The following is a 13,212-nucleotide window of genomic DNA, read 5'->3' as shown; positions in this document are numbered from 1 at the left end:
GGGCCGAGCGCAACACTATGTTTGTTGCAAAGGGGGCAACAACGTCGTTTCTACAACAAGGGTCTTGTTTCTCACATGCCTTGATTCAAAGAAAAAATGGTTCAGCGGGAGCGCAACAAGTCTCGTGCTGTAATGTGCCGGGTGCAACATGGGCCTTGTTGCAAAGGCTGGTGCACACTCACGCGGAGAAGATTGGACGGCTGTCGAACTCGCCATCCAACGGCTACGAAGGAGGCATATAAACATCACCCGGCCGACGCGTAGCACACCCAAAATTAATGTGCGAAGTAAATAAAAACAAATGAATGAAGTACTGAATAGTGTTTGAAACTCCAAAAAATAATAATTCAGGAATGTATTCATGAACTGTACTCCTTTTAGATTAGAAGTGAGCATTTTGATATTTATTCCCCTTTTCTAAACCTGACTTATTTTGGCCGCGCACCATAAAACCCAGCAATCGCAATTCTTTTCAGACGCTTACCGTTACCTAAAACCCAGAACCCGCAACTCGGCAGCCATGCCGCCGCCGCTCAAGAATCGTAGCCACGCTCCCGCGAAGGCCGGGCAGAGCCGGCCGCCGCCACGCCAGCCGGGGCGGCGGATGGCTAGCCGCGACGGTGGGGAGCGAGCGGCCTTCTTCGCGCGGCGCGAGGCGGCCACGGTGCTCCGGCGCGTGCTACGCGGGGACGCCTCCAAGCGCTCCGGGGGATCCATCAAGTCCCTCGTCTTCTCCCCCTCCGTACGCAACAAGCGTGCCACCTTCGCCCTCGTCTGCCAGACCCTCAAGTGTAAGCCCCAGCTCCAACCGGCTGCCTTTTTGCGCGCTCGCGTGCAAGGTGTTCGATGTAATGCCAGTCAAGAGCCTCGTTGCTGCATTCTCGCTATGATATCCAATGCGTCCGATAGAATGCCGCTATGGAGATATATGCTGCTAAATGTGCGCATCAACTTCTATTTAATGCCCTGGTTGAAGATACTTTAATGTCTTTACTACCTGTGACATAATCCTTTTCGTCCAAGCACGATCTATAGAATGAATAAATATGCCAATGTTAACAGAGTGGATTTCTGCCTAACTCAAACTTCCGGAGAATGATGCTCCGCGAACTCTAATTATAAAACAACTAACCTTAAGGAAATGTACATATTCGATCAGTATGTTAGTCCATCCGATGAGAATGTACATAGTTGACGACCAGGAAGGCAGGAAATAAAACCATATGTGGTGCTTGTTGAACTAAGCAAACACAAGTTCTCTGCAGTTATGCTTTTCCCGTTGTGCTTTAACTCTCAGTTTGTATGTTCCTGCATTGACTTCTCCCTCATAATTTCTTTGTTTCCTTTAATCAGATCTTCCAATTCTTAAGGAGGTTTTAGCATCAAGTGGAGTATTCAGCAGCAAATGGAAGGTCAGCCATCTGAACTAAATTTTATGAATTAATTGATTCCCTTCTTGCTATACACTGTTTATACCAGTCTTGTGTTGATAAGTTTCATGGCCCTTAAGTGTCTTCCATTTTTCTTGCAGAAACAAGAGGAATTAGTTTATGTGACGGCCTACGACATCCTCTTCGGTCAGGTTTGTCAGTTACTAGGTTCTTTGGATCAGTGTCTAACCTTCTAATTGTTAAGTTCTAACCTTGTCGCTGTAAAACAGTTTTTTTTTCTTTTCGAGAAAACGCAAATGGCCTTTGCGTTTCATTGCATTGGAAAGGAAGGGAATTTACATCCTCCTAAGAGGCAGGTTTACACAGCCGGCAGGGGCTCAGTGGACATCCCAGGATGATGGCAAAACGACCCTGAGCCCTTGAGCCCCGGCCTTTGCCCAACATCGGGCCTCGTCCTTGATCCTGTCAACTAACTCATTGAGCGATGGGCTAACATGGTAAAAAACGCACGCGTTCCTATGCTTCCAAAGCATCCACGGCACCAAAAGCGCCACGGATTTCAGCGCCTTGTGTAGCGTTGGCGGTGTGGTCTTCTTCACACGCAGCCACCAGTCCATGAGCGAGTCGTCGTGCTCGAGCGTCGGCGTTGGCAAACGTAGCCAAGATAGGACCTCATGCCATGTCTGCCTAGTGAATGGGCATGTGAGCATCAAGTGTCTGATCGTTTCCGGTTCTTGGTTACACAGAAGGCATCTCGGGTGGTGCTGCAGGCCACGGCGTGCGAGCCGCTCCGCGGTCCAGCAGCGATCTTGGCATGCCAGCCAATGGAAAAACTTCACCTTAGGCGGTGCCCAGCTCCTCCAAATGAGCTTCCAGGAGTGGCAGCTCGTCGCTCCCTGGAAGGTTGCCCGGTAGCAAGACTGGGCCGTGTATGCACCATTGGCGGTCCAGCTCCAGAGCAGCTTGTTTGGCTCATTGGACAGCTCGACATGCTGCACCAAGTGCCAGAGCTTCAGGTACTGTCCAATCTCGGGCAGGCCAAGCAGACCATGGATGTCGCGCGCCCAGCGATTACCGGCCATGGCCTCCGCCACCGTTCTGGACTTCCGGCGACTCTTGGGGATGCACTGATAGAGCATTGGCGCGAGCTCGCGGACGGATTGGCCGCCGAGCCAGCGGTCCTCCAAAAAAAGGGCGGTCATGCCGTCCCCGATGGCCATGGTTGTGGAAGCGTAAAAGAGCACGCACTCCTCCGAAGTAAATTGCAGGTCCAGCCCCTACCATGCTCGATTGGTGTCCGTGCGCGCAAGCCATAGCCAACGTAGCCGTAGCGATAGCCCAGTGCGCTCAAGGTCTCGGACGCCGAGGCCGCCATATTCGAGCGGGCGGCAGACTCGGCGCCGGTTCACGTGGCAATGTCCACCGCGGGCATCCGCGCGGCCGGCCCAAAGAAACCCATGCTGAATCTTCTCGAGTTGCTTCAAGGTCTTTTTTGGGGCGCGAGCGCGAGCATTTGATGAATCGGTATCGCGCTGGGCACCGACTTGACGAGCGCCAACCGTCCGGCCTTGTTCATCAGCCAAGCCTTCCAGGAAGGGAGCCGGCCCGCCACTGCGTCGACGAGGGGTTGCAGCTGGGCCGCAGAGGGGCGGCGGGTGGTGAGCGGGATGCCCAGATAGGTGACCGGCAGGGTCACGACGGGGCACCCTCTAGCAGCCCCGCAGCAGAATCATCGACGTGTATGACCATGGCAGAGCTCTTGGTGTAGTTTACCCGGAGCCCAGACGCCATACCGAACACGTCCAGGATGCCTTTGACAACGGAAATCTCCTCGGAGGTGGCGTGGCGGAAGAGCATCACGTCGGTGGCGTAGAGAGAGATCGCCGGGATGGCATGCCGGGGATGTAGTTGCTGGAGGATGCCTGTCTGAAGGGCGCGACGCATCAGCCTCCCAAGTGTGTCCACTGCGAGCACGAAGAGTTGCGGGGAGGTAGAGTCGCCTTGCCTCAGTCCGCGGCGATGCTAGATCGGTGGCCCGAGAACTCCATTGAGCATGACACGAGTGCTCGCCGTGGACAGCAGGATGGCCAACCACTCTCTGAATCGGTCCCCGAACCCATACTGGCGCAGTACCTCAAAGAGGAAGGGCCAGGAGATGGAGTCGGAAGGCACGTGTGAGGTCGAGTTTGAGCATGATCCTGGGCGCGCCAAGTTGATGCAGCATCTTGAGGGATTGCCGGACCAGAGTGAAGTTGTCGTGGAGGCTACGTCCGGCGATGAACGCATTTTGGTTGCGGCTGACAAGGGTGTCGAGCTTGGGAGCGAGGTGCAATGATAGGACCTTTGCGAAGATCTTGGCCACTATGTGGATCAGATAGATCGGTCGATAGTCAGCGAGCTTGTGGGCATCCGCGCGTTTGGGCAGCAAGGTCAGCAGCGCTTGGTTGAGTTTGTTGAACCCGCGCCCATGCAGAGTGTATAGCAGCTCGAAAACATCCCAGATGTCTTGGCGAATGATGCTCCAGCAGGCGCGCAGGAACTCCGCGGTGAAGCCGTCCGGTCCGGGTGCTTTGCGCGCCGGCATTCGTTTGACCAACCTCCCATATCTCCTGGCTGAAGGGCGCGTCGAGGCATGCGAGGTCACTAGGGGCGGTAAGCCGGGAAAGATCCAGGGTGCGCTCCCGGTCGATGGCGGTGCCCAGCAAGCCATCGAAGTGCATGAATGCTGCGTTGGCCATCTCCTCGTGGTCCGTGAGCACCTGCCTGTTCACGACAAGGCTGTACACGCGATTCTTCTGCCGTTGGTAGGAGCATTGCCGGTGGAAGAAGCTCGTGTTGGCGTCGCCGTCCTTGAGAGTCGCGATGCGGGCTCGCTGTCTAGCGATCGTGTGCTCCATGGAAGCCATGCCGAGGTAGGCGAGCTTGAGCTGCTTGTGTAGCCACTCCGGTGACGAGAGCACACGGTCCTCACGCGCCTTGTCGAAGCGCAAGATCAACTCGCGGAATATGGCAAGCTTTTCCCGGATGTTGCCTGTGGACTTAGCACTCCAACTCGAAAGGCGGCGAGCGGTGGCTTGGAGGCGTTTGACCAGCCGCCGGAAGGGGTCGTCGTCATGCACCGAGCTCCAAGCCACGGCAACGGTGTCGTGGAAGCCGTCCAACCGGAGCTAGTAGTCCTCGAAGTGGAAGCGCTTGTGGGCCGTCAGCATGGGGGAGCAATCCAGCAGCAACGGGCAGTGGTCCGACATGACCGAAGCGAGGCATCGGAGGTGACATTCGCCGTGCGCGTCTTTCCAATCCGAGGTGCAAAGAACGCGGTCCAAGTGCACCAGCGTTGGCGGCGATTGCTCGTTTGACCACCTGAAGCGACGCCCGTTGAGATATATCTCCTTTAAGGCGAGATCGTTGATGGAGTGGCGAAATCTTCCCATCATGCGCCGATGCAGGCCACCCATGTTTTTGTCTTCGTCCCGGTATATGAGGTTGAAATCGCCACAAAGCATCCACGCGCCGGGGCATGCCGCGCGTATGTCACATATTTCCTGGAGGAACATGATCTTATCAGCGTCATCTTGGGGTCCGTAGACCGTCGTCAACCACCACGGCGTCCTGGAGGCCACGGACACCCTAGCCGTGAGTGCGTTCTGCGTGAGCAGGGGGTCAGAGATCGAGACAACCCTGCTCTTCTAGGCGAGGAGGATGCCACCTTGTGTGCCATCGGCCGGGAGGTAAGTGTAGTCGTCAAACTTGGAGCCGAGGATGTCTAGCACGATGGGCGAGTAGATCAAAGCCATCTTAGTTTCTTGCAAGCATACAATGGAGGCGCTGGTAGTGCCCAACATAGAGCGAATGGCACTACGTCGGGCGCGCGAGTTGAGGCCGCGGACATTCCAAACTGCAATCTTGAGTCCGTGATCCATGAACAAGCGGTCGACGATGGATCTGCCGGCGGGCCTAGCACTCATTGGCCACGGCCTCACGTGCGGGGGAGGCGATGCACGCTGGGATCTCCCGGTCGACCAGGGCGGCGATGGCCTCGAGCACAGACAGGGGGATTGGCGCCGTGAACATGTCGTCGTAGGCTTTCATCTCAATGGCCGTGATCTTCTGGTTGGTGCCTAAAATCCCCAGGGTGCGTAGGATCTGCACATGGGCCCTCCGTTCTGCCGTCGGCGGCGCCACCGCAGGCGTGGTAGCAGCTGCGGAACGGCCTCGCCGTGGGGCGAAGTTGAGGGGACGACGTGGCCGCTTCCCGGGAGTCAGTAGCGACGCGCTGATGTGCTTTGTGGCCGCGGCCAGAAACTCGCCGAGCGTCCAAGCCTGCTGCGTGGTCGCACGGCTGCGTGATCGACGCATCGTGATTGGCGGCGATGCAAACCGTCCTGATGCCGGAGAACGGGGTCCAGGGACATGCGAGCGGCGATCAGCGTTGGGCGCGGGCGTGAAGAAACCTCGAGGTCGCTATAGTATGGAGATTGGGCTCTGGGCCCCAGCCTCCGGAGATCGAGTGGCGGGTGGTCCGGCAGCAGCCACAAGGGCCAGCGTTGTTGGAGATGTGGGCTCAGCAGCGGGCGGCCCAGCCCCATTTGGCCCAGCAGCAGGCAGATGATGAGGGGGGCCCTAGCTTTGGAAGCGGCCTTGGGCGCGTGCGCGGTAGCTGGTGGGGCGGGAACCGGTGCGCCTCCTCCCGCCGAAACCGCTGGAGTGGGGTCGAGGGGCAGCGATGACCGGTCAGCGGGGGATCCTGGGCCCGCCAGTGCGACAGGAGTGGGCGAGACGCTACTTTGCCCCGACAAGGCGGCAGGCGATCCTGGCAGTTCTGAAGCCTCTGGCACCACAGGTTGTGAGTCTGGGACCTGGCTCAAAAGGGCAAGATCCCGACACGGCGTTGGGTCAGCCGCAGCAGGGGGGGGGGGTCCCGCGGAATCGTCCTCGGGATCATGGGGGGGGGGGGCGAGTTTGAAATTCCAGGGCCTTCCCGTGCACCAGCGACGAGTGGGAGCTCGCCAGCTGGCGTCTGCACAACCGTCATTGTTGCGACGTCATCTGAAGCGACAACAGCTCGTGTAGAATCTGCCGCCAAAGCCTGCTGCTGCGGGCCCTTTCTTTCCCCCCTTTTTCCTCTTTTGGCCCGATGACGGATGACGAGAACGAGCGGGGCCCTGCTGACCCGGCCACGACAGCATGCCATCTCTCGCTGGCCGAGTGGGCGGCACCGCCATCGCCGTCGCCGGCCGGGGCTAGGAGGTCGCTGTGTAAAACCCGTCGGTCCGCCCCGAGCGGTCGCCGGCGCGCCATGCAAGCGCGTCCATGGCCATGCCGTCTGCCCGGCCGCCTGGCGCTGCGTCAGTTCGCCTGCGCTTCCGGCCGCGGCGCCACACCCGTCCATGATCGGGGCCCCGGCCTTGGCCATGCCCATTGCCGGTGCCGCCTCGGCCGGGGTCGTCATTGGCCTGGACACCGGGAGGAGGCGCCCGGAGCGGGGCAGTGCGTGCGAGCGCGATGGAGACGGGGTACGTGAGCGTCCTGACCTCCGGCGCCTCCGATGGGACGCGAGCTGGTAGCAGTTCGATGATCTCCAGTATGGCGGCGTGGCGGATGTTGGCAGGGTCGTGCACGCGGCCGGACAGACGGAAGACGGCCAGGTCCTTGCGAGAGCGCGTGCGAGGATGCAGCCTCTCAATCCAGCAACTTTCCCCAGGGATGTGCTCGGCGGTGGATAGGTGCCAAGCTTGGGCGGGGATACCGCGGAGCTCGAGCTCGACGAGGTTTTCAAACCCGCTGGCGCCAGCATGCGCGAGCTTACACCATGGCCGCAGCGACAGCGCGGACCGTGGCGAGCTGATGAAGTGCTCGTCATTGAGACGATGCATGGTGTCCAGGGAGGAGAAGAGGATGAGGAAGTCCTCAGGGTGGTGTACGTGCACGGTGAAGTCGCCTTCGGAGAGCTCGAGGGAGCGGTAAAGCAGCTCGGCCACCTCGGCCGCGTCCACTTGCGGCCTGTTGCCGGTGATGGAGGCCACCATGGCGCGGCCAAGGACCCGCTCAGCCTCCTCCATCTCCGTGGATTGCGCCATGATGACCCGCACGGGCGCGTCGGGGCGCGACTGGGGAACGGGGGCTGGCGGCGGGAGCGCAGGTGGCGCTGGTGGGGTGGTGGCGCGCAGGAGGGGCCGGGGCCGGGCCGTCTCTGCCAGGGGCGTCACGGCGAGGCCGCGCGCTGTCGTTGCGCCGGAAGTCGCAGTCGCGGGACTCGTGGCCCGATGTGAGGTAGCGCCTGCAGGACGTCGTTGGTGCAGTCGTGCACCCGGTGGCGGTGGTCGAGGCAGCGAAAGCATAACCCAGCAACCTCCTCCAGAGACGGGCTGCGGCGGCGAGGGGACGAACGGCTGGTGGTGCCGTCCTGGCTCGGGCGGTGGCGGCGGTTCCTGCGCCGCGGCTGCTGGAACCCATCAGCGTCGAGCATGGACCCACCGGAGATGCGGTGGACCTCCGAGCGGGGGCCGAGGCGTTGCCTGGCGGGCACGCGGGCAGCCGGCGAGGCGCGGCCAGGGGCCCTCGCAGCCGGCGACGCAGCAGGGGCCGGCGGGGTGAGCGCGACGTCCCTGTAGGAGCACGCCAAGGACTCGCTCTCCGAGCTGAGCTAGCGGTCACCAGAGGACACGCGCTCGCCGGAGAGGGTCGCCTGGCGGTCGGCAGGGGCGGCGCTTGGGGCCTCCATGGCTAGGGGGAGGGGAAGGGGGGCTAGGGGGTGGGCGGCCGGCGGGGAGCGTCGGCGGCAGGCAGGGGAGGGCTCGGCGGGGCTAGAGGGTGGGAGCGGAGCCATCCAGGCGGTTGCATTACCCTTTGTTATTAAACTTGAGTTATGGAATTAAGCACTAGTTTGCCATGTCATTCGCTTGATCAGTCTTGTTGTTCCGCTTCTTCCCATTCAAAGAAAATCTGACATGAAGTAGCATTCGTAGGAAATTGCAGTTTCTGGATCTGTCGAGGAGTATATTATGCTACATAAAGATACTTTTAGGACTGCTCTTCAGAAAATATGTGTTAAAAGGAAAGTCAGTAATGTTGAGGACTTGTTAAGCGAGAAAACTACAGGTATCCTTCTCTGTTCTCTCTGACATGTTCCTTTTGTAGTAGATCATTGACTGTTCCTCTAATATGATTGCCCCTGCATCTCTGAGCTGCCTGATGATCTTGACCATCCAGATCAAATGCATTCATTTGATCACATAATTCTCTGTACACGGCATAATAGATTGTGTCACAGCTGAAAACTTGAGTTTTTTCATATGCAGCATCTATGTGAGGTGTTACAGCTATGAACTTCAACTATTTCATATGCAGTGTATTATATGAGGTTGTTTTCTTGTGTCAACGCTCAACACTGACTTTCATGCTAGGTTTGAGACTTTTAAACATTTTTTATGTCGAGTACTTTCTGACCCCATATGATAATTGATAAGTTCTGGTTAACTTGGGGAAATCTGTTAATTGTATTTTAGATAGTATCCTTCAAAAGAGCAACTAATAAAACAGTAGCCATTTTCATACTATTGGAAAAAACAGTTTAATTTTCAATATTAGATCACAACCGTGTCCTGGAGAAGGTGCACCACAACTGCTGCTGTGCATTTGCTCAGTTTTGACATGTCAGTGATATGCCATCCTCATTATACATAAATTAAGTGGTACTAGAAAAATTTTGTGCATGCAATGCTGTTTATTATTCTTTTATTTCTGCAGTCAAACCGAAGCCCAGGTTTGTTCGTGTAAACACACTCAAGACCACAACAGGATCGGTTATTGAAGTACTAAGTAAAATGCACAAGGTACTTCACCTATCTTCTACTCCCTCCGATCCAAAATAAGTGTCGCAGTTTTGAACTAAGGTTAGTTCAACCTTAGTTGAAAACTGAGACACTTATTATGGATCGAGCATGTTTCTCCAAGTAACAAGCCTGCTGTCCAATGTTTCTTGGTATAACTTAGATATCACTTTCATGCTCTACCATTCTTAGTGGTACTCAAAATTCACCTGTTGGTAGGTTGATAAAGATGATATGGTTCCAGACATGTTGGTGCTCCCTCCTGGAACTGATATGCATAAACATCCATTGGTCACAGATGGAAAGGTGTTTTTGCAGGTGAAGCCTTGTGATTCTGTAGCATCTGCATCTGAAAGAAACTTTATCTAATATCATTTCCTCTCTCACTTTAACCTGTTTGCACAGGGAAAAGCAAGTTGTATGGTGGCAGCTGCATTGAGTCCTAAGCCGGGTTGGAAGGTTAGTGTAGTGTATTTAATCGCACTAGTTCTTATTGCATATATTTATTTTTGTCTTGCTAGTTGCAACCATTTGAGCTAAGTGAAATATTTAATTTTAATTACATTTCCATCTTTCTTAATTGATAGGATTTTACACAACAATATTCTGGACCTTAGTATTGCATCTTTAGTACTAGGACGTAAAATTGTGGCGACGCGGAGTTTTCTTGGAAAGAAAAGTTCTGAGGGATGCCCGCAGTGTAAAATATAATAATCCTGAAATTTGTCACTTAACAATTTGTATATCGTTTTTAAAGTTTGCAAATGAAAAGTCTATGCTTATTTACTATGCTTCATGACTCATGATTATGGAACGAATGTTGCATTCTGAGCAGTTGATAAGTATCACTCTGGTTTGTATCACTTTACATACTTAGGACTTGTATCATGTCAGATCATTAATTTCCAGTTGAACATTAAACTTAGGTTATTGATGCATGTGCGGCTCCAGGGAACAAAACAGTCCATCTTGCTGCACTCATGAATGGAGAAGGGAGTATTATTGCTTGTGAACTTAACAAAGAGAGGGCCAAGACATTGCAACATACTGTCAGAAGATCTGGAGCAAACAGTATCCTTTCTTAAATGCTTTATTATTACCTCTAGCTCTAGTGATCTCGCAATTATATATTTCCTAGGCATTATTTTACTGTTAAATCATGCTTTTCACCTTGCATTTAATCTAGGAAAAAAATGTTTATAAGTTCGCATAATTTCTGCAGTAAAGTACCTTGTGAATTCTTTTGACCTTCAAATACAAATCCCCTGCTAACCCGAGTGAGGTTTCAAATGCTTTTGTTTTGTGACGGTAGCTTTCATATGTTTCTTTGACATTTATTCACAAGGGCACAAAACTAACAGCATTCCATCTTTCAATCAGGCGTATCTTTGCACCTTCTTTGTGTATGTGGAAATGATTATGCATTCACTTGTCTTCTGGCTACTTTGACCCAACCCTTGATATCATTTTTATCTAAAGTGTAATACACAAACCATTATGTCAAGGGGGTCGCTGTGATATATGTGGACTATCTATGGTGATCATTTCTTTGTTTAATTGTATGTAGTCTTTTCCTTCCAATTTGCAACTGTATCCACCTGTTCACCATATACTATGTTACAAAGTTTGTGACATGATACAATGATCAGATTTTCTTAACCAGTTTTGTAGATATTGAAACAGTTATTGGTGACTTTTTGAATATAGATAGCAATGATCCGTCATATGCAGAGGTTTGTAGTACTTGTGTTGTTATTCTTACTATTGTTAGAAAGATTAGATTCATGTATTGAATTTCCGGTATTGACATCCATAATGATATCTACTCCCTCCGTCCCATAGTCTATTGATGAAAACTTCAGACAAGCATACATTTTTTGAGCTTTCCATTTGTCTTGTCGAACAATCAACCCTAATTGTGTTGTGTGCTTCAATACAATGATGATTGTGCAGGTTCGTGCTATTCTATTAGACCCCTCTTGCTCTGGATCTGGAATCTCTACCGAGAGACTCGACCACTTGCTTCCTTCACATTCTATAGGTAACTGTATGCTATGGAGGCTGCTCTTACAACATATATGTACTTCTCGTATTCAATATAAAAACTTGGAATCTGCATTGTGTGTTCATACATCATTGAGTTCATCCTAGTTTTCATACTACATTGAATCTTCACGTATTCAATTTGTGTTCATGCCACATTGAGTTCATCCTAGTTTTCTCCGCAAACCATGAAAATGAACTTCTATTTTTTTTCCTGCACAAAATAAGAAGGCTATGGTCTATGTTTTTAAGGCGACGCCTTACCGCCTTAGGGAGGGGGGGGGGGGGGGGGGGCGCTTTGGCGCCTAGGCGGGCGCTTTGGACGCCTAGGCACCCAAAGCGGTCGATTTTCCAAAGCGGAGGGGGAGCGCTTCGTCGCCTAGGCGTCGCCTTAGGGACGCTTTAAAAACATAGGCTATGGTTCTGTTAGCATCTTATGCAGTCTGATACCCTGATGGGTCATCCGGCCTTCTGTAGTTCTGTAGTTGGCACAGGGGCTTTGCTTGCTTGGTCAATTTTGACCTGAAATAGTGAAGCATTCCAGTGTCAGGGATGTTTCTTAAGGTCTACATTTTTTCAAAGATGCAAGTGAGGGAAACAGATTCACCCCACCACCATCATACCAGTATCCAATTGGAACATTTAAACTAAAGAAACCCTGTTGTGCAGATGATCAGGATGATGGAGGTTCAAGCGCAAGGATCTGGAAACTGTCCGCCTTTCAGCGGAAAGCTCTCTCACATGCTCTATCATGTAAGTTCCTACTCTACTCGGTCTGTTTAATGATCACATTTCTATGGACAACTGTCGCAGAAACTGAAGTGAAAAGCTTCCGTCCACATCTGCAGTTCCCTCTGTAGAGAGATTGGTCTACAGCACCTGTTCAATACACCAGGCAGAGAATGAGGATGTCGTCAGCTCTGTACTACCTTTAGCCTCATCACTCGGTTTCGAGCTCGCTACCCCATTCCCTCAATGGAGGCGCCGTGGCCTTCCGGTCTTCGACGGAGGTATGTTCCCTTTCCCTGAACAACTCAAATACGCTTCTGGATGACCTTCTGTTGGCATGAAATTTATACACCCTAACGGCTTTCCTTGTTTGCAGCCGAGCATTTGCTTCGGACGGACCCCGAGGATGATCTGGAGGGATTCTTCATAGCGCTTTTTGTGAGGAAAGCAGCCGCCGCAGATGCTTTGGAGCCTAGCGAAGACGGTCGCGCTTTGGGAAGGAAAAGGAAACGAGCTTGCACAACGCGAAGCGGAGGTCTCAGGGCGTTCAGCTCCTTGAGATTGTCCAGGATGGACGTGCTCTGCTCCATCTGGGGTATATAGAGATGTTGATGTTGCCCTAGGATCTTTGAGCGATTTCTTTTGGTAGCGGCAGCTGAACGAAGCCGGCGTTGGACTTGTAACTGAATTTTGCATTTTCTCGATATGTAGGCAGAATTGTGAACTAAGGCCACATTGTGCACGTTCAGTTTTGAAGCAATTAACATCGAAAAAGGGACGTGTATTAGGACGCGGTGTTTCTGCTCCCAGGCTCATCTGCATCCCCTCTCAGCAAAAAAATCAAAACAAATGCTAAAAAAATTCAAATTTCTTTTGGGTGGTAGATAATTTGATGGGTGAGGTCCGCATCAAATTTCAATTCATTTAGACATCTGAGCAACTCTCGGCAAAAAAGACAAAATCAAGGTATGTAAAATTGTTTACTGTTCACACATTGTTCGGACCCAATTTGTCTTGGACGATGATAACTGCCATGCGTGTGGGCGTTAAGGGATCTGGTCACACGTTTTGTGTGGTGTCTAAGAGGACCAGCCCACACGCCTATGTGTGGGCAAAAAAGTAATGCCCACACGCTTTTTTCTTTCCCCGCGGTCCCTCTCACACGCTTATGTGTGGGCAAAATAGATAACGCCCACGCGACCTCTCTTAGCCACCTACCT

General features: G+C 52.9%; 2 protein-coding genes across 2 annotated transcripts; one reads left to right on the top strand and one right to left on the bottom strand.

The window, feature by feature from the left end:
• The first annotated feature begins 459 nt into the window (after positions 1–459).
• LOC125512465 (S-adenosyl-L-methionine-dependent methyltransferases superfamily protein) lies at positions 460–12,779 on the top strand. The gene is made up of 13 exons (XM_048677559.2): positions 460–791; positions 1,354–1,412; positions 1,532–1,582; positions 8,357–8,489; positions 9,138–9,223; positions 9,440–9,538; positions 9,626–9,679; positions 10,147–10,291; positions 10,892–10,953; positions 11,174–11,261; positions 11,933–12,016; positions 12,112–12,273; positions 12,369–12,779. The coding sequence occupies exons 1-13, from the start codon at positions 521–523 to the stop codon at positions 12,593–12,595; spliced, it is 1,521 nt and encodes a 506-aa protein (XP_048533516.1). The 5' UTR covers positions 460–520; the 3' UTR covers positions 12,596–12,779.
• LOC147964804 (uncharacterized) lies at positions 1,593–2,626 on the bottom strand. The gene has a single exon (XM_087527599.1). It carries the CDS (start codon positions 2,609–2,611, stop codon positions 1,769–1,771), a length of 843 nt encoding a protein of 280 aa, XP_087383725.1. The 5' UTR covers positions 2,612–2,626; the 3' UTR covers positions 1,593–1,768.
• Positions 12,780–13,212: the final 433 nt, after the last annotated feature.

Source organism: Triticum urartu, chromosome 6A (genome assembly GCF_056163025.1).
Source record: "Triticum urartu cultivar PI428250 chromosome 6A, HENAU_Tu73, whole genome shotgun sequence".
NCBI classification, from domain to species: Eukaryota; Viridiplantae; Streptophyta; class Magnoliopsida; order Poales; family Poaceae; genus Triticum; species Triticum urartu.
This window is presented reverse-complemented; position numbering and strand designations above follow the sequence as displayed.